This window comes from Rhinolophus ferrumequinum, chromosome 5, assembly GCF_004115265.2.
Source record: "Rhinolophus ferrumequinum isolate MPI-CBG mRhiFer1 chromosome 5, mRhiFer1_v1.p, whole genome shotgun sequence".
Lineage (NCBI taxonomy): Eukaryota > Metazoa > Chordata > Mammalia > Chiroptera > Rhinolophidae > Rhinolophus > Rhinolophus ferrumequinum.
In genome coordinates this window covers 38206415-38232042 of record NC_046288.1, presented here as the reverse complement: position 1 = coordinate 38232042, position 25628 = coordinate 38206415, and the positions used below count along the sequence as shown (strand labels likewise).

Here is a 25628-nt window from a genome sequence, read left to right as displayed (position 1 = left end):
GTTAAATTAATGTCTAACTGTTACATTGTTTTGTACACCTGCAACTAATAAAAAATAATAATAATAAAAGAGTTAAATTTATTGAATTAGCATAAAGACACAGATATTTGGGATAAAGTGTAGTAGTTTCCCATTTTGGTAACTAATAGTGTACCTTTACAGTGATGATGTTGATTATAAAAGCATAAGGAAATTAAATTATCACTGAAATATTCTCAGTAAATTGCTCATTTTCTTAGAATAATTTAAGATAACACTATCTAAGTTATATGGAAATTTTCCGACTAACAGTTGATTGGAAGAGATGAGATTTATAAGTTATACCCTTGATTTATTTTGCTTTTTGATTATACCGTGTTTCCCCGAAAATAAGACCTAGCCAGACCATCAGCTCTAATGCGTCTTTTGGAGCAAAAATTAATATAAGACTCGGTCTTATATTATGTTAGATAAAACCCAGTCTTATATTATAGTAAACTAAGACAAGGTCTTACAGTAATTTTTGCTCCAAAAGACACATTAGAGCTGATGGTCTGGCTAGGTCTTATTTTCAGGGAAACACGATAATAGTTTATTTGGTTCATAAATGTTTGTGTTTAATATTAAAGCATTTAAAAATGTTGTTCTCCAGAGCCCTTGTTAATAAATTGTAATGGATACTTAATACTTTTTTAAAGAGATAGGAGTTAATACTTTCTTTCCAAAGGAAAATTTTCTCTAAGATATATTTTCCATATTACTTGCTGCTTTTGTAAGCTGAATGTTCTGAGTATAGTGTAGTCCCTATTTTGTGACTGTGGACTAAAATGTTGAGTCATATTTAGATAATACTTTTTTTATATTATTCTGTAATTTAGATGTAGATGAGTAAAATCTAGGGCTAAATGGGTTCTGATCTCAGTGACTTTAAAACATGATTTCTTGAAAGTGCCGGGATATCAGCCTGTATCTTAATTATTTTGCCTCCTTATAAATTTTGTGGGAATCAGGTACAATAAAATCATATGGGGAGTAGAATATGGCTTTATGTCTATTTAAATATAAAGACCGAAGCAGATTTTTCTGAAGTGATTGTATCAGTCTCAAGAATATTATCTTTTTTGTAGCTGTTACTCCCTTTGACTTTTAGTCAAGAATTTCTTTTAAACACTATTTGCTGACAACTGCCAAAATCCTGGTCATACCACTTTCCTAAAAATCTCCCTAAAAATGATACCTTAGTGCTTCTTAGCCTAGAATTCAGGCTCATGTGTGACTCAGCTTACTTTTCCATCCTTATTTCTTCTATTCTTCATTCACCCTGCAATGCATCCAATCTGAACTACTTCTCTTCTTTGTGCCTTGGACTTCCCATTTTTGTGGTTTAGATCATGCTTTACCCTCTACCAAGATATACTGCCCTGAACCTTCATTGTCACCTCTCTAACACCTGTTCTTCAAGACCAGCTCAGATCTCAAGTTCTCCCACAAAAACCCTTCTCCATACAACCATATCTTATCTGGTCACTTCTAAATAATGTCTCCCTTCTCTAAAATTCTATGGTGATTATCTGTATTATCATTGCATATTAGACTTAATTCCTTGAGAAGGGTTCATCCTATATGCGTACATCCCTTTCAGGACCTTGTACACTGGCTAGGAAATAGTAACGGAAAGTTACTGCTCCCCTACTCAGCTGTCAATTCTAATTCTTGCACTGATGAGTCTTGACCACTTTCTTCCCAATTCTTCATTGTTCTTTTGTCTCCTTGCCTCCCATTTCTCAACTTCTTATGAAATTACTGGCCTTCTTTGGTGAATACCAGCCAGAGCTCTATTCTTTCCATGAAGTAGACCAAAACAACGTAAGGCTGTGTGTATTATATCTTGGATGATGTTTGTTTGCTACTGTATTCAGAAGTTGTTGCTTTACACTCAATTGGTAATTAGTTTATAGTCTTTCTTTTCTTTTCTAAATAGAATTTAAAATAGGTGCTTCTTGATACAGAGACATAATAGAGTATTATTGAGGCTTCTAAATTACTAGTGTTTAGACAGTCTTTTACAGATAATACATATGATTTAATAATGTGTATGTTTCCATTTTAAGAGAAGAACATTTGTGATTTAAAATAAAATAAATCATCTTCAATAAAGATATGTGACCTAGTAAAAAAAATAATCGTAACATCTAGAGTGGGGGTCTAAACCTGGTGCCCTCGGATTCATAGGAAGTACAGGAATGAACTTTGGGAAGTCCACGGACCCTCTGAAATTAAAGTGTTTATTTATGTATTTGTTTCTTTTCCTGAGCTTTAATCAAATTTTCAGTGCTCTGTGATCCACAGAAAGGTTGAGAGAGACTCCCTAATAGTTAATGACATCAGAATCAAAATTCTAAGGACATTTTATGTACTTATATCGATAACATTAATACATTTTTTAAAAGAATGTTTACATGCGTGTACTAAAAATGATACGCACTTTGCTACTATAAGATCAGGGTTCATAATTCTAACAGATCTTTTTCCTAGGGAATATCTGAAACACAGGGAGAAAGAAAAACAGGAGTTGATTAAGAACTTGAAGAATATCAACAGTGGCAACTTGTGTCCTATTTTAAAGCGCACGATCCCACTAGGAATTGCTTATCACCATAGTGGATTGACAAGTGATGAAAAGAAGCTCTTGGAGGAGGCCTATTCCACGGGAGTTCTCTGCCTTTTAACCTGCACATCTACCCTAGCAGCAGGTGTTAACCTACCAGCTCGGAGGTGAGATGAGATATAAGTAACTGTTGGCCAGGTTCAAAACCTCAATTTCTAGCTTGCAAGGAGTTTTGTTGATTTATTCTTTCTCAGTAGTGGGTGAGAATTTATCAAATTTTTTTTTCAGTATTTGCTGAGTTGATTGTTTGTTTTATTTCCTTGATATTTTTATGAAAAATAACATAGTGGATTTCCTGGTATTAGAATCCCTTCTTTATTGTGTGTTCTCTCTATCTGGTTTTCATGTCAGGGTTTATTATTTGACTTGTGTAGAAACAGTTAGGAAGCTTTCCACCTTTATAAAAATCATCTGAAAGTTTATTTAACTAGGGCTTTCCTTGAAAATTTATAGAACTCATCCATAAAGACTTTTGAGTCTAGTATCATTTTTTTGAATAATAGATCCTGGATTACCTTCTCAGTCGTTACCAAAGCTATAAGCCTGCATAATTGATTTCTGTTCTTTATAATTTGTGGCAGTTTTTCAAATAAATGGTCAATTTTTATAAATCATCCATGAATGTTAAAAAAAGACATGTATTTTCTGTTTGGTATGCAGTTTTCTGTGTCTCAATGAGATCACTGTTATTAATCATGTCATCAGCTCCTATTATTACTTGTGATTCCTTGATCTGTCAATTTCAGAGGTGTGTTAGTCTCCCACTGTAATTATGGAGTTGTCAGTTTCTCCTTTTTGCATTTCTAGATGTTTTTGCTTTGTATTTCAAAACTAGGTATAGAAAGGTTTACTCCAACTATTGCTGAATTATATCTTCTATCAATATAATAAGTCCTTGTTTTTCTACTTTAGTGATTTTACTTGGACTACTAGGACTTTTTTTTGCCAAATTCATCTTTTTCCATTCTTTTATTTTCAGCCTCTGTCACTGATTAATTTTCAATTTTCCAGACAATTGGAGGGGGAGAAATAGGAAGTTATATATCCTATTTCTCTTATTCCAATTGTTCCTCTTAAATTTTTTGTTGTTTAAATGGACACTTTTTTATATCCATAGGCGATAAAATCCCATAGCTTTTCCAGGACCCATCAGTTCCAAGTCAAGTAGTTGTTTCAATCTAGTTGTGGAGAGCCCCAGCTCACAGTGGACTGTGTGGGGATCGAACCGGCAACTTTGTTTTTAAGAGCACCTGTGCTCTAACCAACTGAGCTAACCTGGCCTCCCCACTCTTAAAATTTTTTTTTTTTTTTTAATTTTAACAATTGTAGCCAAACATGTTTTTTTATCCTTGTGGAATTAATCAATAATTATATTCTCTCCTGAACATACGAGTCTTAGCATTTGTATATCCTCCTACACTGTCTCATATATATATGTTGCAATTACCTAGAATCTTAGTTCCAGGTTTTTAATTTTCTTTCATCTTATAATCAATAACTGTTTAAACTAACCTGTGTATTATACTTGTGTGTTTTTTTTTTTGCTTACCCATTACCTCTTGTATCACACATCTTCTGTGATTCATTTTTTATTTTGCCATTCTTGAGTAATTATTGTTTAAATTCTGCATTAGGGGTAAAAATTTTTTGAGTCTTTGCATAGCTGAAGATGTCTTTATTTTCACCTCATATGTTAACACCTTGCTAGGAAAATAATTCAATTTTTTTTTCCTTTGGGGGCTTGGTAGTATTGTTTCATGTCTTTTAAGAGCCAGTGTTGCTCATTTTTGTTTTTGCATAGGTTTGCTGTTTTTTCTTCTCCAGAAGCTTTTAGACTTTTCTCTTCAACTTTAAAATGTCATCATAGTGTATAATAGTAATTGCAGCTATTACACTCCCTCCCCCATGTCATAACAGCTTTACGTGCATTGGCTTAATAGAACCTCACAACAACTTTGTAAGGAAGGTCATATTTTATTAACCACATTTTATAGAAGGGAGAACTGAGACACTGAACAATTGAAATAACTTGCCCAACTTCGCACCCAACAAATGAGTTTCAAAGCCAAGGTTTGAACCTGGGAAACAAATTCTACAATCCCAACTGTTCCAATTTAGCTACTTTTCATACATAGGGCTTAACACTTGGGTATATGTTTTCAATTTCAAGTTTTATGTCTTTCTTCATCTTAAAGAAATGGTTTGGGTTATTTCTTTTATTATTTCTTTCCTGCCATTATCTCTGTTCTCTGCTTTTGTAACTTCATGTAGACAGAGTTGGAACTTCTTAGATTGAATTTTTGTATCTCTTTTCTTACACATTTTTCAGTCTCTGAGCTATGTGATTTCTTCAGCTATACCTTTCATATAACAAAATCAGTTTTTAGTTGTATCCCATTGACTGTGTTCATTCATTATTTAATTCTTCTATTGAATTTTTGGAATGAATTTAAGTTTTTTTCTTAATTTCGAAGAATTCTCTTCCTTTATTGCTTTTTTTTTATAGGAGTCTGCTCTCATACTGTGAATACAATACCCTCTAGAATTTTCTGTGGATACCAATTAGAATTTTTTTAAGTTCATTTCTGTTCCCTGTGTTATCTGTTTCTGTCAGACATTTATTTTTTTATGTTCTTGTTGTTTTTCTGTTATGTCATTAGTTATCTTCGAGTGTTTGGTGATCTTGGCTGTCCAGTGACATTTATAAATAAAGGAATAGGTTGATCAGTGTAGGTAAATGACAGGTTTTTTTCTCACCTTTGAACAGGAAAACTGGATACAGACTTCTATATACATGAGCAGGATTGAAATCACCATATTTGTTGGTCAAAAACACTTGAAATCTGCAATTTTATATAATGGACAATAATATAAATACCAATACATAAACAAATAGGCATATGTTGGTGGTGCATGATTAGATGTTTTATCTGTGGAATATAAAATCAGAAATCTTTGGAAACTATTGCTATAGTGCATTGGTCCTAAACTTTGCAGCTAGGCAGACTTAAGTTCAAATCATGGTGCTGGTAATTACTAATTTTGTGAGTTGACATGAGCCACTAGTCTGTTCTTTAGTTAGCCCCTTTGTAAAAAACTAAAATTTAATTTAAGAGAATATTATTACAAAGAGTTTTGTAAGAATTATAGATAATGTACATAAAGAACATAGAACATCATAGATTCTTGGTGAATAGTAGCTGCCTATTATTTTAAGTTACTATGTCATTAAATTTAATATTACCTAGATATAGTGAAATTAAGAATTTAAAAATTAGGTGCTGTTGTTATAATCACTTTTAATTACTTTTATCAATTCCATAGAGTTATTTTGAGAGCCCCCTATGTTGCTAAGGAATTTTTAAAGAGGAATCAATATAAACAGATGATTGGTAGAGCTGGCCGTGCTGGAATAGACTCTACTGGGGAGAGTATCCTTATATTGCAAGAAAAAGACAAGCAACAGGTAATACTCAATCTGGTTGTTGGTTGGTGGTTTTGTCTTCTTTCCTAGGTCTTTGTTCTAGCCCTTTTATGAGCTCATCTTTTAAAAATTCATTCCTAATATTCCTTTAAATAATATTTCTTTCTCTATAATTAAGAAATAGAAAGAATAGTTTGAATACTTTTGTATTTCAGACAATGAAAAGTGTTATCCTGTTTATCTTCCATTTTCACGAACACATTTGCTACATTCCTTTTGTTTGTCTTTGTGTTTGTCTCCCTCTGCCTACACAAGATCTATGCAAAATACAAAATTTTATATAAAACATCATTTTTTTATAACAACACAAAACATAATACAGTTTTAACTTTTATAGGTATTGGAATTAATAAGCAGACCGTTGGAAAGCTGTTATAGCCATCTTGTTCAAGAATCCTCCAAAGGAATCCAAGCTTTGTTTCTCTCTTTGATTGGTTTAAAGGTATTTTTTAATATTTTAAAATCTTATTAGTGTTACCTGAGATAACAGAGGTTAAATTGTGAAAACTAAAAAATTGTTAAAAAATTATAAATTAATTTCTAATCTAATGTGGAAAAGAACAGTCTGACATAAATCTGAATCTGGATTTATATGTGCATTTTTAATCTTCGAGTTATAAGGAATATGAGAAATCATCAAATCATAACTGGGCATCATCTAGAAGAAAGAGACTTTGGTGGATACCATGGGGGTACAAGGAGCTGTAAAGACGTGGTTCTGATATGTAATGATCCATAATTTCTGCCCTTAATGAAGAATAAGATTCACCTATCATCCGTGAACATTCTAGGATATTATAAATATTTGTGAGATCACTGTAGCCTTTATCAGGCAGAAAATTAAAAAAAAAAAAAATACAACAGGAAAACTTGCCTTTTCCTAAGATTAGAAATTAGCTCTCTTTTTTAGGTTACGCTTGAGTTAAACTTCTTTTTTAAGATTATTCTTAAGTAAAATTTAACTTTGTGCCTAAGGTCACCCTGCCACAAAGTGGCAAAGCCAGTTTGAATTCAGCTTTGTCTAACTACAAAACCAGTGCTCTTAACCTTTCATACAGCCTACCTTCATTAACCCGAACAGTTTAAGTGAAAACACAAAAGGTGATTGATAAATAAAAGATATCATGAGAAAAGTTTTGATTACCTTGCAAGTGAATGATTTATAATATCCCCTAGCAATTTGGAAGACTGAAAGGCTATGAGGAAGCAGAGGAATTAGTGTTCGGTATTGAAGGTGACAGAGGTTTTAGATAAGCAGAGGGAAGGAATAAGTCATTCCAGGTGCTGCAAATAGAATGAAAGATGTGTCCAGGCCCCAGCTCTGTCTCCTATTACCCGGGGTAAGTTACTGACTCTGTCTTCAACCTCACTCAGTTGCCTGATCTGGAAAATGGGGATAACAGCATGCAGAAGTATTGCAATTGTGGTAACCCATGTGTAATGTAATAAAGACCTACAAAGGGAGGGTTGCCAAGGAATTAATGAAGGAGGGAGAGAGATCATGAAGATCAAGTCTTCCACATTTATGTATTGGATAAAGTAACAGACTCAGAGAATTAGTGATAAGTTGAAGATCGTTCAGTGAGTTATGGTTTAGATGAGACTATAATTCAGTTTCTTGCCTTGTCGGCCTACATTGTTTCCAGTGTGGTCCTTGTGTATGTGGAACATTCACCAAGTGCAGATGAAACTTCACCAAAGTAGACCATATTATGGGCCATAAAACGAGTCTGAATAAATTTAGAAGGATTTAAATCATATAGAGGATGGTATCTAATGACAACAGAATTATAGTACATCAATAAGATATGAGAGAAATACCCAAATATTCGGAAACTAAATAGCGTACTTTGACTGTGGTCAAAGTGAAAATCACAAGGGACATTACAAAATATTTTGAGTGTAATAAAATTGAAAATAAATATATCAAAATTAGTGGCATGTGGCTGAAGAACTGCTTAAGGGGACATTTACAGGTTTTAAATACTTACTAGAATGTAAGAAATATCCAAAGTCAGTGATCTAAGTTTCACCTTAGGAAGCTAAAAACAAACAACAAAACCCCAAAGTAAGTAGAAAGAAGGAAATAGTACAAATAAAAACAGAAATCAAAAAAATAAAAAATAGACAAATGAGAAAAAAATTAAACCACAAGCTAGTTCTTTGAAAAGGTCAGTAAGATTATTGGTTGAATTGATCAGGAGGAAAAGAGAGAACACATAGATTACCGATATCTGGAATGAAAGGAGGGTCATTACTAAAGATCCTAGAAATAGTAATAGGATAGTAAGGGATTATCCTTGAATAATTGTCCTTGAAAACTGAAAAGTGAATTCAACAATTTAGATGAAATGGGGAAAATTCTTGAAAGACACTGTTCCCAAATTGACTGAAGAAGTAGAAAACCTGAAAAATCCTGTATCAAAGAAATTGAATTTGTAATTAAAACCTTCCCGCAAAGAAAACTCTAGGCCCAACTGACTTCACTGGTGATTTCTGTCAAATATTTAAGGAAGAAATAATACCAATCATACACATATTCTTCCAGAAACTAGAGGACGAGGGAAGGAACACTGTTCATCTTATGAGACCAGCATAATTACTCTGATAACAAAACCAGGCAAAAATATTGCAAGAATTTCTCTGGTAAATGTAGATGCAAAAATCATTATCAAAGTATTAGTAAACCAGCAATATATTATAAAAACAATGTATCATGATCAATCTGAGTTTATTTCAGTCATGCAAAACCATGCAAAGCTGGTTTAACATTCAAAATTCAATCAGTGTAATTACCCAGATTTCAACATTCATTCATGATGAAAACTCAGCATACTAGGAGTAGAAGAGAACTTCTTCAACCTGATAAAGAGTATTTATTTAAAAAACAACAAAAAGAAAAAACCCACAGGTAACATCACATTTAATGGTGAAAGGCTAAGATCAGGAAAAGAAAAGATGTCTGCTCTCACCTAACTAGTCAACATATGTTAGAAGTTGTGGCCAGTACAATACGAAAAGGAAGAAAAATAACATACAGATAGGAAAGGAAGAAGTAAAGCTATCTTATTTGCTATAATAACATTATGTTCAAGCAAAATCCAAAAGAATGTACAGAAAAACTGGAGTATAATTAGCAGTGTCACAGGACACAGGGTCAATGTACAAAACGCAACTGTATTTCTATAAACTCACTATAATATAATTGAAAAACATTTCTATTTATAATACCATCAAAAAACATGGAACACTTAGGGATATATTTAACTAATATGTGTCAGATCTGCACACTGAAAACTATAAAACACTGCTAAGAGAAGTTAAAGAGGACTTAAATGGAAACAGACACTATGTTCATGAATTGGAGCCCTCAGTTTTGTGCAGATGTACTTCTTGCCAAATTGGTCTATAAATTCAGTGCAATCACAATAAAAATCTCAACAAGAGTAGAAATTGCAGGCCAATACTAGAATTTATTTGGATATGCAAAGGAATAGAATAATCAAAAATAATTTTGTAAATGAAGAACAAAGAGATTTCACACTACTTGACTGTAAAACTTACTGTAAAATTTCAGTCATCAAGACATCGTGATATTGGTGCAAGAATAGACATACAGACCAATTGATCAGTGAGTCCAGAATTAGACCCACATATGTATGATCAATTAATTTTCAACAAAGGTGCCAAGATATTTAAAAGAGAAAAAGGGTAATTTGAAACCGTGCAAAATCTGGCACTCCTGCTGCATCCCTGCATGGTGTGCAGTGTCTCTCTCTAAGAGGAACTGTGAGTACTTTGAGCATTTTTGTTGTTCTGTTTTGTTTTGTTTTGTTTTTAGAGGCATTGACCTCTGTATTGCTATTCAGTCGCCTTTGTAAATTAAGACTCAGTCTTAGCCAAGTGTTAGCATTTCTGAACTCAGCCAAGTCTGAAGACAACAGATTTTTATTATGTTTTCCAAGAATTTGATCATTTCACTTATAAAAGGCATACCCATGCAATTTCCAGTGCATATCCTGGTGACACTTCTCATGGTTAAGATGATGTTATTTTTGCCAGAGGAATTAATAACATATCTAAAGGACAAGTCGACAACACACATAAAACCCACGTGTACCTATATGATTGAAATTATTCTTATGTTTCTAATGAGAATGATTACTGCTGCTATGCAAAAATGCTTCATTGTGAACACTGTGAAAAAATTGCATATTTCTTTAACAAGGAGCAGCTTCGTGAACCAGTGTATGCAGATACGGTTTAAGGAAATTAAATACCTATAATTACATTTCTCTACTCTGGAAATGATCAACTTAATTATCACCATAAATTGAAAATATCCATACTTCTGCAACAATCTACTAAGGTAACACCAATGGCTGTTGATGGAGGATGAAATATGAAAATAAATAATAAACATTTAACCCCTCCCACCCCAAAAAAGAAAAAGGACAATTTTTTTTCAATAAATGGTGCTGGCACAACAAGCTAACCATATGGAACAGAAAAATTAACCTCTACTCTTTTACTGTCCAAAAAATTAATTCAAAGTGGATCACTGACCTAAACTTAAATGCTGAAAAAACAGCTTCTAGAAGAAAATGTAGAAGAAATTGTGTTACCTTGGGTTAGGCAAAGATTTCTTATATGAGAAACAAAAAACATGAACCATGGAAGAAAAATAATTAAATAGGCTTCATCATAATTTAAAAACTCTCTTCAAAAAACACTGATAAAATAGTGAAAAGGCTGGGAAAATATTCATAATGCATACATCTGACATATATAGCATATATCATGAGTTAGGACTGAGCTAAAGGCAATGGAATTGAGAGGGAGTGGGGACTTCGCTTAAAACCAGATCATAACAGAGAGACTGTGGGAACTAGACCACACAGGTTTGGTTTTTATGGGCCTGGCAACAATGCAAGATTGCAGAGCACAACAGTTTCATTTAAATTCTATTCTAACAATTGGTGTACAGTAGCAAGAAGTCCAGGCAGCAGTCGGATCAGATGAGCAGGTAGACAGCTGTTCCAAGCCTTTCCATAGGAGACAACTCAAGCTCCTGGGCCCAGTCCTGAGGAGATAAAGCCATCAGGGTTACTTCTACAGCTCGGGGTGAGGATTCACACCAGGGCTGTGGTTGTGGAAGGAGGCTGGCATATAGATAGGGTAGAGAACCAAGAAAATCTGCAGTTAGAATTGAAGCAGAAGCCAAGTCCTTTGGACAGAAACAACCAGGTGGAATAGACGTGAGGGGCAAGAAAAGCAAGATCTGTGATTTGGGCAGTGTGAGGTCAGGAGACCGAAGGGTAGAAGTGAGCATCCCTGGAGGGCTAGGTCCATGCTTTGGTGGAAGAGAAGGAAATTCCAAGAATTAATAAAACAACAGCCATTGGGGCCATAGCATTCAGGGAGCGTCCAATTTTCGTTTATTTATCACAGGGGTGTTTCAGACACCCTGCTAGACACTTTATATGTTTTATCTCTGACCCTTGCATACCTTTGAATTAAGTAATAGAACGCTCCTTTTAGAAAAAAAGACTCTGAGGCAAAGAGAGGTAGGTTGTGCAGTCTGCTTTCAACCCTGTCTCTGCACTTGCACACGCTGGTCCATGATCCTGCAATCTCGTGCCTGGATCAGGTATTGTCTCCAGCCAGGTCTGCCCTGCCTTCCCATGTCCCCTCCAAATAATTCTTCTCGTAGATCTTCTCAGACTAAAATCTGCATGTGTGACCCCTTTCTGCTTAATATTTGTCAGCGGTTGTTTCCCATTGCTTTTAGGATTAAGCCCAAATTCCTCATCACGATCTACCCCAATAGGTTTGGCCTCTGCCTGTTTCTCCGTCTTCATCCCTCATCAGCCTTCTCACACCCTGCCCTCCAGACATATTGGCCTTCTGTTTTCATTTCTCAAACATACTCTGCTCTCTCCTACCCCAGGGCTCCCTATCCCTGGGACCCGCCCATCTTACCTCTCCATGTCCAGTTTCACTCTCACCCACAACTTCGTCTAGTGAACTCCCGCTGAACCTTCAGATTTTCACTTAACCGTCACTTCCTCAGGGAAATCTCCCTATGCCTCTGAATCTATTCAGTCTATTGTTGTATGCTTTGTAGAAACCACACTCCTTTCCTTTAATAACACCTATCAATTTGTAATTGTACTCTTGTTAGTACAGTTATTTGGCCAATAACTTTAGCTCACTGGAATGTAAGCCCTGAAAGCAGGGCCCACACTTATTTTCCTTTACCACTGAATCCCAGTGCCTGGCATGTGGTTGACACTCAGTATATACTCGAATTAATTAATGGATTGGCTTCGGAGTTGGGCATGGGTGAACTTGCAGGTTGGGGCCATAGTGGAGAATCCAGCTTTGAGAAGCTATGGCAGCCAGAGGCAGAGTCTGGTCCAGTGGGTTTAAATCACTGTCTAAAAGTTTTTCACAGAGCGGGCAGAAGAGTAACATGATAGTAGCTAGAAGGATGAAGTAAATGTTTGTTTGTTTGTTTTTACCCCCCAGTGTTAACTGTAATTAACCAAGTAGAAAACAATATAAAAACTAAGTACATTGATAATTTACAAACTGAATATCAGTTCTTGAATACCTAAAAAGTGAAATTTTAGCCCAATAGCATACTATATTAAAGAATGATTTGTATTAAAAGGAGAAGCAGTAGGAAATGTGTATACTCCATAATATTTTTTGTTGTCCCTTATGTTGGTTTAATATGAAATGACTACTTAAGTTTTCCAGTTGAAATATCACAATTGTGAGAGAGAGAAATATGCTTACCGATTGGCTGTATTTTAGTGTACCGATGATTTCATTGAAATTGGCTAATATAAAATTATTCTAATTCAGTCAACTCTACATATGTATACCAAATGGAAAAAGAATAAAAAAGAGAATAAACAAAAAAGAAAGAAAAAGAATACCAAATGGAGGAGTAATTATTACTTATGATTGCCATTATATGTTTTAAATAGTAAATGAGGGGAAGAGAAAAAGGCATAAAAGCAGGAAAAGGAAATGGGAATGAGAGAGACAGAGAGGTAGAAAACTGCTATTTATTTTTAGGTAATATATTGGGGAAAGTATTGCCTGATCCTGTTTCAGTGGAGACTTTCAGTTGTGTTTTCCATGTGTTGTTTTTTTTTAAATACAATTTTTAGAACTAATGAATGCTATCACAGGTGGCTGGAAAGGGGTGAAGGGAAGATTTCTGAAGGAGGCATAGTGGGAATTAGTGATAATTGGTTAAGGAGTAAGCAGTGCACAGCTTTGGAGATACTGTGAAAAATTGTTCAAAAACCTAAGGAATTTTTAAATGAAAAATGTGTAGATGTTTTCACAAAAAGTATGAATACAATAACTGTGATAAATATCTTCCCCCTTAAAATGTTTTTTCTTCATTTTAAAATGCTGTTATCAAATTATGTTTATATATGCAACTATGTAGATTTTATACTAACTTTTTTGTTTAAATAGCTTTAAGGTATAGAAAAGAATCATCATCTTGTTTAATGTACATTCAAAATGATGTCTTGAATTAAGGAAAATGCTCCAATCATGTCCTGAATTGTTTCAGATTGCAACAAATCTTGGTGACATATATCACTTTATGAGTGGTACATTTTTGGGTGTTCAGCAAAAGATTTTGTTGAAAGAAAAAAGTCTCCAGGAAATAACTGTTGAATCACTTCGATACCTGACAGAAAAAGGACTCCTACAAAAAGACACTATTTTGACAGAAAATGGACTTATACAAAAAGATGTTATTTATAAATCTGAAGAAGAGTTCCAATATAGTTTTCATATTACAAAGTTGGGAAAAGCTTCTTTCAAGGGTAAGAGTTTACCTAATTGTCACTATTAGTCTGAGGAAATGCACTGGAAAAAATAGAAATTAAATTATTCTATTACTTTAAATTGGATTTGTATTTCATATTAATAACATTAATCTTATTTTATAAACTCTAGACTACTTCAACTTTAAAAAGATGAAAAATGTGTTTAATTACAAATAATTTAGAATACTTCAGAAGTATGTAGAGAAAAAGATGTTTTCATCCCTCCTTCACACTCCCCTTCCTCAGCAATCACACAAAGTTTAATATCCTACCAAGAATACCAGTTTGGTGTATATCTTTCCAGATATTTTCTGTACATTTTATTTCAATGCATAACACATACATATAGAGAGGTTTAAGATTTTTTTTAAGCTTTTTTTTCAATACCAGTTTGGTGTATATCTTTCCAGATATTTTCTGTACATTTTATTTCAATGCATAACACATACATATAGAGAGGTTTAAGATTTTTTTTAAGCTTTTTTTTCCTAAACTTTTTTTTTATTAGTTTCAGGTGCACAAAACAATGTAATAGTTAGACATTTATCATCTAGGCTTTTGTTTTTAAATAATCATTTATATTATTCTTGAACTTGCTTTTTATTTATTTTTTTTTTGCTTAATAAATCATAATAGAGATTGCTCCATGACGGAATAGTTTCTTAATGGCTACATCATCATTTATTTAATGAAAAATAATACATGTCTGTTGCTAAAAAAATTCTTAGAACTCAGAATTACATAAAGGAAAATCCAATACTCCTGTCCCGTTTCCACTTTCCCAGGAGCTACCACTGTTAACAATTTGATATAGTATTAATATATATCCTTCCATATATTTGTGTGTGCATATGCACATAGTTTATTATTTTAAATGGAATCATAGCATAAGTATGTTTTAGCAACTTGCTCTTCTCATGTATAAAATATCATGAACATCTTAACATGTCAATCTCTTTACATCTATTTCATTTTCTCTAGTACTTTAGTCATCCATAATATGGGTACCTTATTTTATTTAACCATTCCCCTATTAGTGGGCATTTGCACTGTCTCTGATTATTCTCCAGTATAAACAAGGCTGCATGGGCATCTCTGTTCATGTATTTTTGGACATGTGTGGAAATGTTTCCCTGGATTAACTTCTCCAAAATAGAGTAGCTGGGTCAGAAGGTAAATGTTGATACTCTCAAAATGACCTACAAAATAGTTGTGCTAAATTACATAATAAAAGATTTTGAAGACCTTTTGCTATATTTAGGTAACTTATAAACAAGACTTTCTTTTAAATTACCTCTTTCCCCCTTTGGTAATTATGAAAAATAGAATTATATCTTTCTTTTAGGCACTATAGATTTGGCTTATTGTGACATTCTCTACAAAGACTTGAAGAAAGGTCTTGAAGGCCTTGTGCTTGAAAGCCTTCTTCATCTGATTTACCTAACCACTCCCTATGATATGGCTTCTCAGTGTGACCCTGATTGGATGATATACTTCAGACAGGTGAGAATATAAGATTCTTCAGTACAGGCTACTTAGTCTATTAATGATGGTGTGATTTTTGTCAAGTGATTATTTACTTTTTTTCCTATTAAAATACAGTATTTGAAATTGGGCCTTTAGTTCTTAACGTTTTTAAAATAATAATATGACAATAGCATTTTTGGTTTGTTTAACTTAAATATTACTTTTCCATTAAGTTTAAACATGTTCGTTATCAAAAAATATAAAGGTACAAAACAGAAAAATGGGATCCTTGGTCCCATTCCCCCAAAAATAGTTACCATTCTGATTTTTGTAATCACTACATTTTGTAGTACCTAGAATATAAAGAAAACTGTAAAGGCCATCTCTGATGATTGGGAGTTTAATTACATGAAAGCTCTATCAGAGCCAAACATGATGATACACCAAACCTCGTAATATTAATACCTGAAAAGGAATATCAGTTTTATTGCCAGTAGTAGGGTGGAACTGGCCCTTGTTATAAAAGCAAGTGGTAGACTTTAGTCTATTATGATTTTACTGTGAACGGGGTAGATGCATGAACACATAGTAGGCAAATGCAGCTTTTAATTGCAGTAAATTAACTTTCTTTTAAATATCATATTTTTAAATTATTACTGTAAGTTTTCTTACATAATACTGTATAATGCTGTTACTTTCAGAAGCTTTCTCTCTTCTCCCTTCCCATAGACATCTCCAATATTAAACATAATCACAGTCAATGGAAACCATACTCTGTGGTCACAGTACTTGTGACCATATCTTTGAGTAATTCTACTAAAGTATGTTATATTTTAGTAATACTAAGTTCGCAATATTTGTAAATAAAATTTGTTGTTTTTTCATATTCTTTAAAATCATGAAAATGTGATATCACAGGAAATACTAGATTTGGTTCATATGGCAGATTTTTTAAAGTTATTATTTGATTTTTCGTATATTTATTATTTTTCTATATAGTTTAACCAGCTCAGCCCAGCAGAACAAAATGCAGCTAATCTTATTGGAGTCTCGGAAAACTATATTGGGAAAAAAGCATCAGGTCAAGCTATCAAGAAGGTACCATAGTCTTGTTTTCCTTCCTGAATAACTAAGTTCATTTAACAAAATTGATGCTGTTATATCATCTCTTTGTTGACCTTTTTTGTTTAATTTTTTTTTTAATTCCCATTTTACTACTTAAAACATCTGAGGACCAGAAATTTGGGATTTTTAAAAAACAGTATTGATTTCTGGGTGGTGTGATTGATGGCTTTTTTTTTTGTACCTTTGTATGTCTGAAATATTCTGTCATGCACATCTAAGGATTTTATTGTAGGAAAAGGTAAACCTTATTAATCTATTTTTCTTCTGCTACTTATGATGTATATTATAAAAATTGTAAAATGTTTCATCATATTATGTAATCCTGAAATAAGTTCAATTCAAGGGAGAAAAAAAATACATATATATATATTTTTTTAATTAAAGTTTATTGGGGTGACAATTGTTAGTAAAGTTACATAGATTTCAGGTATACAATTCTGTACCACATCATCTATATATCACATTGTGTGTTCACCACCCAGAGTTAGTTCTCTTTCCATCACCATGTACTGGATCCCGTTTATCCTCATCTCCCCCCTTACCCTCTGGTAACCACTAAACTATTGTCTGTGTCTGTGAGTTTTTGTTTCTCATTTGCTTGTCTTGTTCTTTTGTTGTTTTGGGTTTATACACCACATATCAGTTAAATCATATGGTTCTCTACTTTTTCTGTCTGACTTATTTCGCTTAGCATTCTAATGTAAAGATCCATCCATGTTGTCACAAATGGTCCTATTTCATATTTTTACCACTGAATAGTATTCCATTGTGTATATATACCACAACTTGCATTTCTTTTAAAAATGTCTTCTAGTTTTCAGTATATAGGTCTTTTATGACCTTGGTTAAGTTTATTCCCAGGTATTTTGCTCTTTCTGTTGCAATTGCAAAAGCAATTGTGTTTTTTATTTCTTTTTCTGAGATTTCATTGTTAGTATATAGGAATGCAATAGACTTTTGTATGTTGATTTGGTAGCGGCAACCTTACTGTATTTGTTTATTGTTTCTAGTAGCTTTTTTTGGAGTCTTTAGGGTTTTCTATGTATAGCATCGTGTCATCTGCAAAGAATGACAATTTAACCTGTTCATTCCAATTTGGATGCCTTTTATTTCTTTCTCTTGCCTGATTGCTTTGGCGAGGACTTCCAGTACTATGTTGAAAAGCAGAGGTGATAGGGGACAGCCCTGTCATGTTCCTGAACGCCCAGCAAAGGGCTTCAGTTTTTCACCGTTAATTATGATACTAGCTGAGGGGTTTGTCATATATGGCCTTTATTATATTAAGGTATTTTCCCTCTATACCTATTTTATTATGTATTTTAATTATAAATGGATATTGTATCTTGTCAAATGCTTTTTCTGCATCTATTGATATAATGATACAATTTTTGTCCTTTATTTTGTTTATATGGTATCACATTGATGGATTTGCGTATGTTGAACCATCCTGGTGTCCCTGGAATGAATCCCACATGGTCATGGTGTATAATCTTTTTAATGCATTGTTGCATTCGATTTGCTAGAATTTTGTTTAGGATTTTTGCATCTGTATTAATCAGAAGTGTTGGTCTGTAATTTTCTTTTTTTGTGTTATCCATACTTGTTTTGGTATCGGTATTATTGGCCTTATAAAATGAGTCAGGGAGTATTGTCTCTTCTTCAGATTTTTGAAAGAGTTTGAGTAGAAACGATATTAGATCCTCTTTGAATGTTTGGTAGAATTCACTAGTGAAGCCATTTTGTCCCGACTTATGCTTTTGGGAAGGTTTCAGATGACTGATTCAATTTCCTTACTGGTGATCAGTCTATTTAGATTTTCCAGTTCTTCGTGATTCAGCCTAGGAAAGCTATATGTTTCTAAGAACTTGTCCGTTTCTTCTAGGTTGTTGAATTTGGTGTCATATAGTCCTTCATAGTATTCTTGGATGATCCTTTGTATTTCTGTGGCATCCATGGTAATTTCCTCTTTTTCATTTCTGATTTTATTTGTGCCTTTTCTCTTTTTATCTCAGTAAGTGTAGCCAAGGGTTTGTCAATTTTATTAATCTTTTTGAAGAGTCAGCTCTTTCTCACATTAATTTTTTCTGTTGTCTTTTTGTTTTCTATTTCATTTAGTTCTGCCTGATTTTTATTATTTCCTTTCTTCTGCTGACCTTGGGTTGCATTTGTTCTTCTTTTTCTAGTTCTTTGAAGGTGTAACATGAGGTTATTTATCTGGGATTTTTCTTGTTTCTTGAGATAGGCCTGTAATGATATAAATTTCCCTCTTAAAACTGCTTTTGCAGCATCCCCAAAATTTTGGTAAGATGTATTTTCATTCTCATTTGTTTCTATGTATCTTTTGATCGCTCCTCTTATTTCTTCTTTGACCCAGTCGTTCTTTAAAAGTATGTTATTTAATATCCACATATTTGTGGTTTTCCTGCTTTCTTTTTGCAGTTGATATCCAATGCCTAAGCCTTGTGATCAGAGAATATGCTTGGTATGATTTCAATCTTCTTAAATTTGCTGAGGCTAGTTTTATGTCCCAATATATGGTCTGTCCTTGTACACTAGAAAAGAATCTGTAGTCTGATGTTCTAGGATGAAGTGCTCTATTAATGTCAATTATGTCTATTTCATCTAATGTGTCATTTAGGGCTGCTATTTCTTTATTTATTTTCTGTTTGGATGATCTATACATAGCTGTCAATGATGTAGGTCCCAGACCTACATCAATTGTGTTTTGGTCAATTGTTCCCTTTAGTTCTGTTAGTAGTTGCTTGGTATATTTCAGTGCTCCCTGATTGGGAGCATAAATATTGATGACTGTTATGTCTTCTTGTTGTATAATCTCCTGTATCATTATGAAATGTCCATCTTTGTCTCTTGTTACCTTTTTTATCCTGAAGACTGTTTCATCTGATATCAGTATACCTATACCTGCTTTTCTCTGGATACCATTTACTTGGAGTTCTATTTCCACCCTTTCACTTTGAGTCTATGTTTGTCCTTGTAGCTGAGATGTGTCTCTTGGAGGCAGCATTTGGTTGGATTTAGTTTTTTGATCCAATCTGCTACTCTGTGCCTTTTTATTGGTGAGTTCAGTCCATTTACATTTAGGGTGATTATTGATATATAAGGATTTCCTATCATTCTATCTTTGGTTTTCTGGTAGGACTGTGTCTCCATTGTTTCTTTGTCTCTTTGTTGTTGTCTGTTATTTCTGTGTGGTGGTTTTCTATGATTTTTTCCCTCTGTTTCTTCTTTCATTATGTTATATATTTCAGTTCTGGATGTTTTTTGAGTGGTTACCATTAAGTTTATGTAAAAGAAAGTTTCATATTTAGAGTATTCCATTTTCTTCAGCATGCTTACCTTCTCCATTCCCTTATGCCAGTGCAGACCTTTACTCTCCCCCCTTTTATGTTTTTGTTGTGACAAATTATCTCTATTTATGCTGGTTGAATAGCCTCTTTCAGTATTTCTTGTATTGCAGGTCGTGTGTTAGAAAATTCCCTCAGCTTCTGTATGTCTGGAAAGGTCTACATGCCTCCTTCATATCTAAAGGATATCTTTGATGGATATATTATTCTTGGCTCATAATTTCTCTCTTTCAATAGTTTGAATGTTTGAATCCTCTCCCTCCTGGCTTTAGAGTTTCTGCTGAAAAATCTGATGATAACCTAATGGGCTTTCCTTTGTAGGTTACCGTCTTCTTTTCCCTGGCTGCCTTGAGGATTCTTTCTTTGTCATTAATTTTTGACAGCTTCAGTACAATGTGCCTTGGAGAAGGCCTGTTGGAATTGAGGTAATTAGGTGTTCTATCTGTTTCTTGGATTTGAGGATCCAGTTCTTTCCATAAGTTTGGGAAGTTCTCGTCGACTATTTGTTTGAATATATTCTGTGTTCCCTTCTCCCTTTCTTGTCCTTCTGGTATGCCCATTATTCTTATATTGCTCTTTCTGATAAGTCAGAAAGTTCTTCTAGAGTTCTTTCGTTTCTTTCACCTCTTAATTCTCTCTCTTCTTCGATCTGTGTCATTTCCAGATTTCTATCTTCCATGTCACTGATTTCTTTCCTCCATCTGGTCAAATCTATTACCTATGTTGGCTATTTCATTCTTCATTTCTTTTATTGAGTTCATAATCTCCAGAAGTTCTATTTGGTTCTTTTTAAAAACTTTAATCTCTTTGGTAAAATGTTCATTTTGTTTTTTGATTGTGTTTCTGAGTTCATTAAATTGCCTGTCTGTGTTTTCTTGCATCTCGTTGAGTTTTTTTCAGAACTGTAATCTTGAATTATCTGTCATTTAAGTCACATGTTTCTATGTCTTTAAGTTCATTTTCTGGAGACTTTTCATTTTCTTTCTGAGCTCCCTTGTTACCTTGGTTATTCATGGCAATTAGTGAATTATTATTTCTCTTTCTAGGCACCTACAGGAGTGGGTTCTGCAACAGGTTGGTAAAAAGAGGTCTTTCCTTTGCTTTCCAGTAGGTGTTGGTAGAATGTTTATTTTCTTTCCAACTGCAGCCTTTTATTCTCTCTCATGCTGTAGTGTTATATTTTCACTACACTGTTCTGGCTTCTTACATAATGGGGTGATTCCCTGGAAGGTGGTCTTCTCTGTGAGTAGGTTGCCTGTGTCTCGGCACCACCTCCATAGGGGGATGTGGAGAGCTTCTGAAGTTTTAAAGCTCTTTCTGTACCAGATTCAGGTCTGTGTGTTTCAGTGGCTCTATTTACTCCTGCAGGGGTCCACCCAGATAGGTAGGCATGGTGGCGGAGTGGGTTGTGAGAGGTGGCGCAGAGCAATGGCGGCGACCACCACCACAGCCGGTCCTGCACCCAAGGCTCCCTCCCCTTCGCAGGAACTAGTTGGGCTGCAAGTCTGTGTCTGCAGATCACAGTTCTCAGAACTGCAAATATTCTGTCCTTTTGATCTGACACTGCTACTGTTCCACTTCTAGCACTGGGTATGTGGGGGTGGGGCCAGTTCTAGGAGGGTGGGAGTACCCAGCTATGCTCTATGCCTAAGCCTTCTATCCTCTGCTTGGCAGTGAGGGCTTAAACTGCCATTTTCACCCTTCTTCCCTCAGTCTTTGCTCCAAGGTCTCTGCCATGAGCATTGCGTTCAGCGTATTATATGCTGATCCCTCAGGCCGGACTGTGGGCCATAAGGGGAGCGCTAGCAGTCCAAATTGGTCCCTCTTCCGTGACAGCAGTAGCTCTGGAATGCAGGGAGCTCAGAGCTCTGAGCTCCAGTCTGCGTCCTGCGCCCTTGAGGCCCATGTATCCATACTTCCCACTTCCCTCCTCCCCTGCTTGCCCAATTTGCCCACCTTTAGATGATTTCAGTTGCACGACTCTTAGTCTTGCCCATCTGCTGCGCAGGGAGTCCTTTGTGGAATTATAGCTGTTCAATTTGTTGTAAATTCCAGGGGAGAGTTCAAGAGGCTCACGTCACACTGCCATTTCTATTATGTCTCCAAATTTTTTTCTTGAAACTTTTTATTAGGCATTCTGCTTGGTATCAGGGATTCAAAGATAGGATGGGTTTGGGGCTTTTATTGTTGCTGTTTGTTGTCCTCAAAGAACTCCCAGTCTAGTACTTGACATACACAAAGCATTCTAGAAGGTCGAAGTGGATAAGTTAATACTCTTTTGTGTGATATCTTATATTTTGGTTTTTTAACATTCAGTCAATAAGCTTGAAGCAAGTGTCTAATGCATACACTAACTTTAAGAGAAGTGGACATAATTCTTTGGTTAACATGCGTTAAAATTCCTTAAGTTAATATCATTTTCCTCCTCCTAATTCCTTTTTTTCATTTTTAATTTTCTTTGGTAATCTAATCTTCATTGAAACCTAATTATCTTACCTACTATTTCCCCCTATATCTTTTAAACTTGCATACATATTACTGATTCCATTTTGAAAAATGGAAGATAGTGTTTACTTTCATTTGAATTTGAATGGTGCAACTGTCCCATGCATTGCTATATCATAAAGTTATCAATATCTATATTCAGCATTCATGTTATCACAATATTTAGAATGGGTCTTTTACCTCAGAAATGGCTATGCTGTTTAGGCCTTCAAAATGCTGAATAAAAATATTTCTTAAAACAAACTTTTTAGGGCTGGCCCGGTGGCTCAGGAGGTTGGAGCTCCATGCTCCTGGCTCTGAGGGCTGCCGGTTCGATTCCCACATGGGCCAGTGGGCTCTCAACCACAAGGTTGCCAGTTCAATCCATCGAGTCCCACAAGGGATGGGGGATGGGCTTCGCTCCTGCAACTAGAAACGGCAACTGGACCTGGAGCTGAGCTGCGCCCTCCACAGCGAGGATTGAAAGGACAACAACTTGACTTGGAAAGGAGGCCTGGAGGTGCACAGTGTTCCCCAGTGGAGTCCTGTTCCCCTTCCCCAATAAGATCTTTAAAAAAAAAAAAAAAAAAACTTTTTATATCAAACTCTAAAATATAAAATATAACCAAAATCATATATTTAAAAAAATCATATTAATTTGGAACTCATTACGAAATAATAAAGATTTATAAAACCTTATTAGAATAATGCATCTTTTTAAACTTGAATCAGAATTTATTTTTGTTACATTTTGTGAAATATAGTCAATAAATGTTTGTTCAGTTGATAGTTAAATATTTAAAATAGTATGGTCATGAATTTATCTTAACTACAAATGTTACTAGTTTCATGTTTGGAAGTATCTTTTTTTGTAATTCTAGAGAACATGATATTTACTTAAAATCTAATTGATTTCTCCACATTGAAAATGACCCCCCACCTTTTCTTTAAACATTTCTTGTAAAAGATCTTGAAATTGGCATAAAGCATCTTATCTTGCCATGTAATGTAATTATGTCATTTTTCTTGGCTTAGAAAATACATTCTAAGCAAAGTCTACCTTGACTCAATAATTAAGGTACACTAAAATAGGGAAATTAAAAAGTGATATTTTCCTGCTTGTTATTCAACTATCATGCTATTTAGCTTAATGCTTTTTAAAAGGTAAATGTTAACATGCAGTATCAACATGCAGAAGGATGTAATTCATACATCTTTCAATATGTAAAAGTTCACAAACATTCTTTCACTGTAATAGAGGATATAATTATATATTTTATATCTACTTTTTCTCTTTCAAGTTCATCCTTTTCCCCCCGATTTTAAGCATGAGTACTGAGTTTTTAAGTTAGCTTTATATTAACTATGAAATACTTTACATAAAAAGTAGTCACTAGATATCACAGGGAAAAGCAGGTATACATGATAGAAATTGTCAACAGGAAGCATTTTTCTCTTTCAGTGTTTTAACTTTGGAAACATTGATTACTTATCATCATGTGGAAATCACAGAATCTAATACTTACTCTTTGTTTACAATATAGACAAGCTTATTAATAAATTTATCTAAATAAATGCATTTGTCTAATTTATAATCACATGCATAGCACATCCCTATGTATAGAAACTATAAATACCATAGGAAATGTAAAGGTCTCCCAATTCCTTACCTTCCTGTATTCTTTTCCTAGGGCTGCGGTCCCAAATTACACAAACTGGGTGTTTTAAAACATCAGAAATTTATTTTCTCACAGTTCAGGAGACCAGAAATCTGCAATCAAGATGCTGGCAGGGTTGGTTCCTTCCGGAGGCTCTGAGGAAGAAACCATCTTGCCTCTCACCTACCTTTCAGTGGTTGCTGAAATCCTTGGTTTTCCTTTGCTTGTAAATGCCACCATCTTTACATTGCCTTCTCATCTGTGTCACTCCGTGTCCTCTCCTTAACTAATTACATCTGCAAAGATCCTATCCCTAAATAAGGTCACATTCACAGGTACCGGGGTTAGGACTTGAACGTATCTTTTTCGGGAAGGACACAATTCTACACTCTCTAATAGAAGTTTAATTTAAACTTTAAACAATTTGTCATATTTTTATATTTTGAAAAATGATAATATGAATTAATCTAAGGTACTGATTTTAGAACATAGTTTTATTTCTCTGGAATCATTCTCTCCTTGCTCTCCTGTAGTACAAGTTCATTCACTTTACCTTTTGTCCAATTTGAATATAATGTACATTTTTAGCAGGTTCAATACATAAATTTATTTTATTGTATCTTTCTAGAAGGTGGACAAGGACATTATCAACAGACTCTACCTGTCCTTTGTTCTTTATACCTTGCTCAAAGAGACCAACATTTGGAGTGTGTCTGAAAAATTTAATATGCCTCGAGGATATATACAGAATCTTCTCACTGCAGCTGCCACATTCTCATCTTGTGTGTTACATTTCTGTGAGGTAATTCCATTAAATAGATGATATATGCTTTGTGCATTAATGTTAACTGTTTCTAAACTCATAAACAAGTTGGTATTTTCTCATTGATTTATTATGTTATTATAAACCACTCAAAATTTATTTAAAATATATTTTTGTTTTTATCTGCTTACAAAAATACTATATAATACTTACGGTAAAGGTACAAAAATGACAGAATCAATTAAAATATGCAATGAACAAGTAAAAAGCACCTAGTTATCCCTACTTCTTAGAATCACCATTAATAGTTTCAAATATTTGGAATCAACTCTTAAAATGACATTTCTCCATTGATATAGATTCTGTGTGAGGGTCTTTCTCATGAGTGATAACCATGTGAAGTGTTTGGTTAGTATGTTACCAATATCCAACAGCTACTTTGTAACTACTTAGCACCATGTTCTTTTGATTGCCTCAGTAATTTACCATTTTTGCTTCCAGTGTTAAGCAGCTACTTTAGGTTTCTATAACAAATGTTCGTTTTGTAAAATAATTCAAGGAGAACACTTTATTTTGACCATATGCATTTGGGCATATGGCAAACAAAATTTGTTTGTTTGAGACTTTATGAAAAGAAGCTTTCAGAATTTCCTTAAATAACACAACAAAGCTTACCAGACTTTTCTACTCAGATAATGTTTTGATAAATGTATAAGCCATTTTTGCTGCATTTAAATTTATTATTGGGTGGCAATGTAATCCTTTCCATATTT

The 25628-nt window shown here is 34.1% G+C and overlaps 1 protein-coding gene across 5 annotated transcripts in view; it reads left to right on the top strand.

The window, feature by feature from the left end:
* The window catches only part of HELQ (helicase, POLQ like), a 43717-nt gene that overhangs the window by 11737 nt on the left and 6352 nt on the right, over nucleotides 1-25628 (top strand). For 4 of the 5 annotated variants that reach the window (XM_033105966.1, XM_033105969.1, XM_033105965.1 and 1 more), the window contains 7 exons: nucleotides 2515-2754; nucleotides 5972-6113; nucleotides 6469-6573; nucleotides 13732-13990; nucleotides 15339-15496; nucleotides 16460-16558; nucleotides 24721-24894. In XM_033105966.1, coding sequence (XP_032961857.1) covers nucleotides 2515-2754; nucleotides 5972-6113; nucleotides 6469-6573; nucleotides 13732-13990; nucleotides 15339-15496; nucleotides 16460-16558; nucleotides 24721-24894 — 1177 coding nt within the window. Of the gene's footprint in view, nucleotides 1-2501; nucleotides 2755-5971; nucleotides 6114-6468; nucleotides 6574-13731; nucleotides 13991-15338; nucleotides 15497-16459; nucleotides 16559-24720; nucleotides 24895-25628 lie in introns of those variants that run through there. The other variant, XM_033105968.1, reaches the window with a different exon arrangement.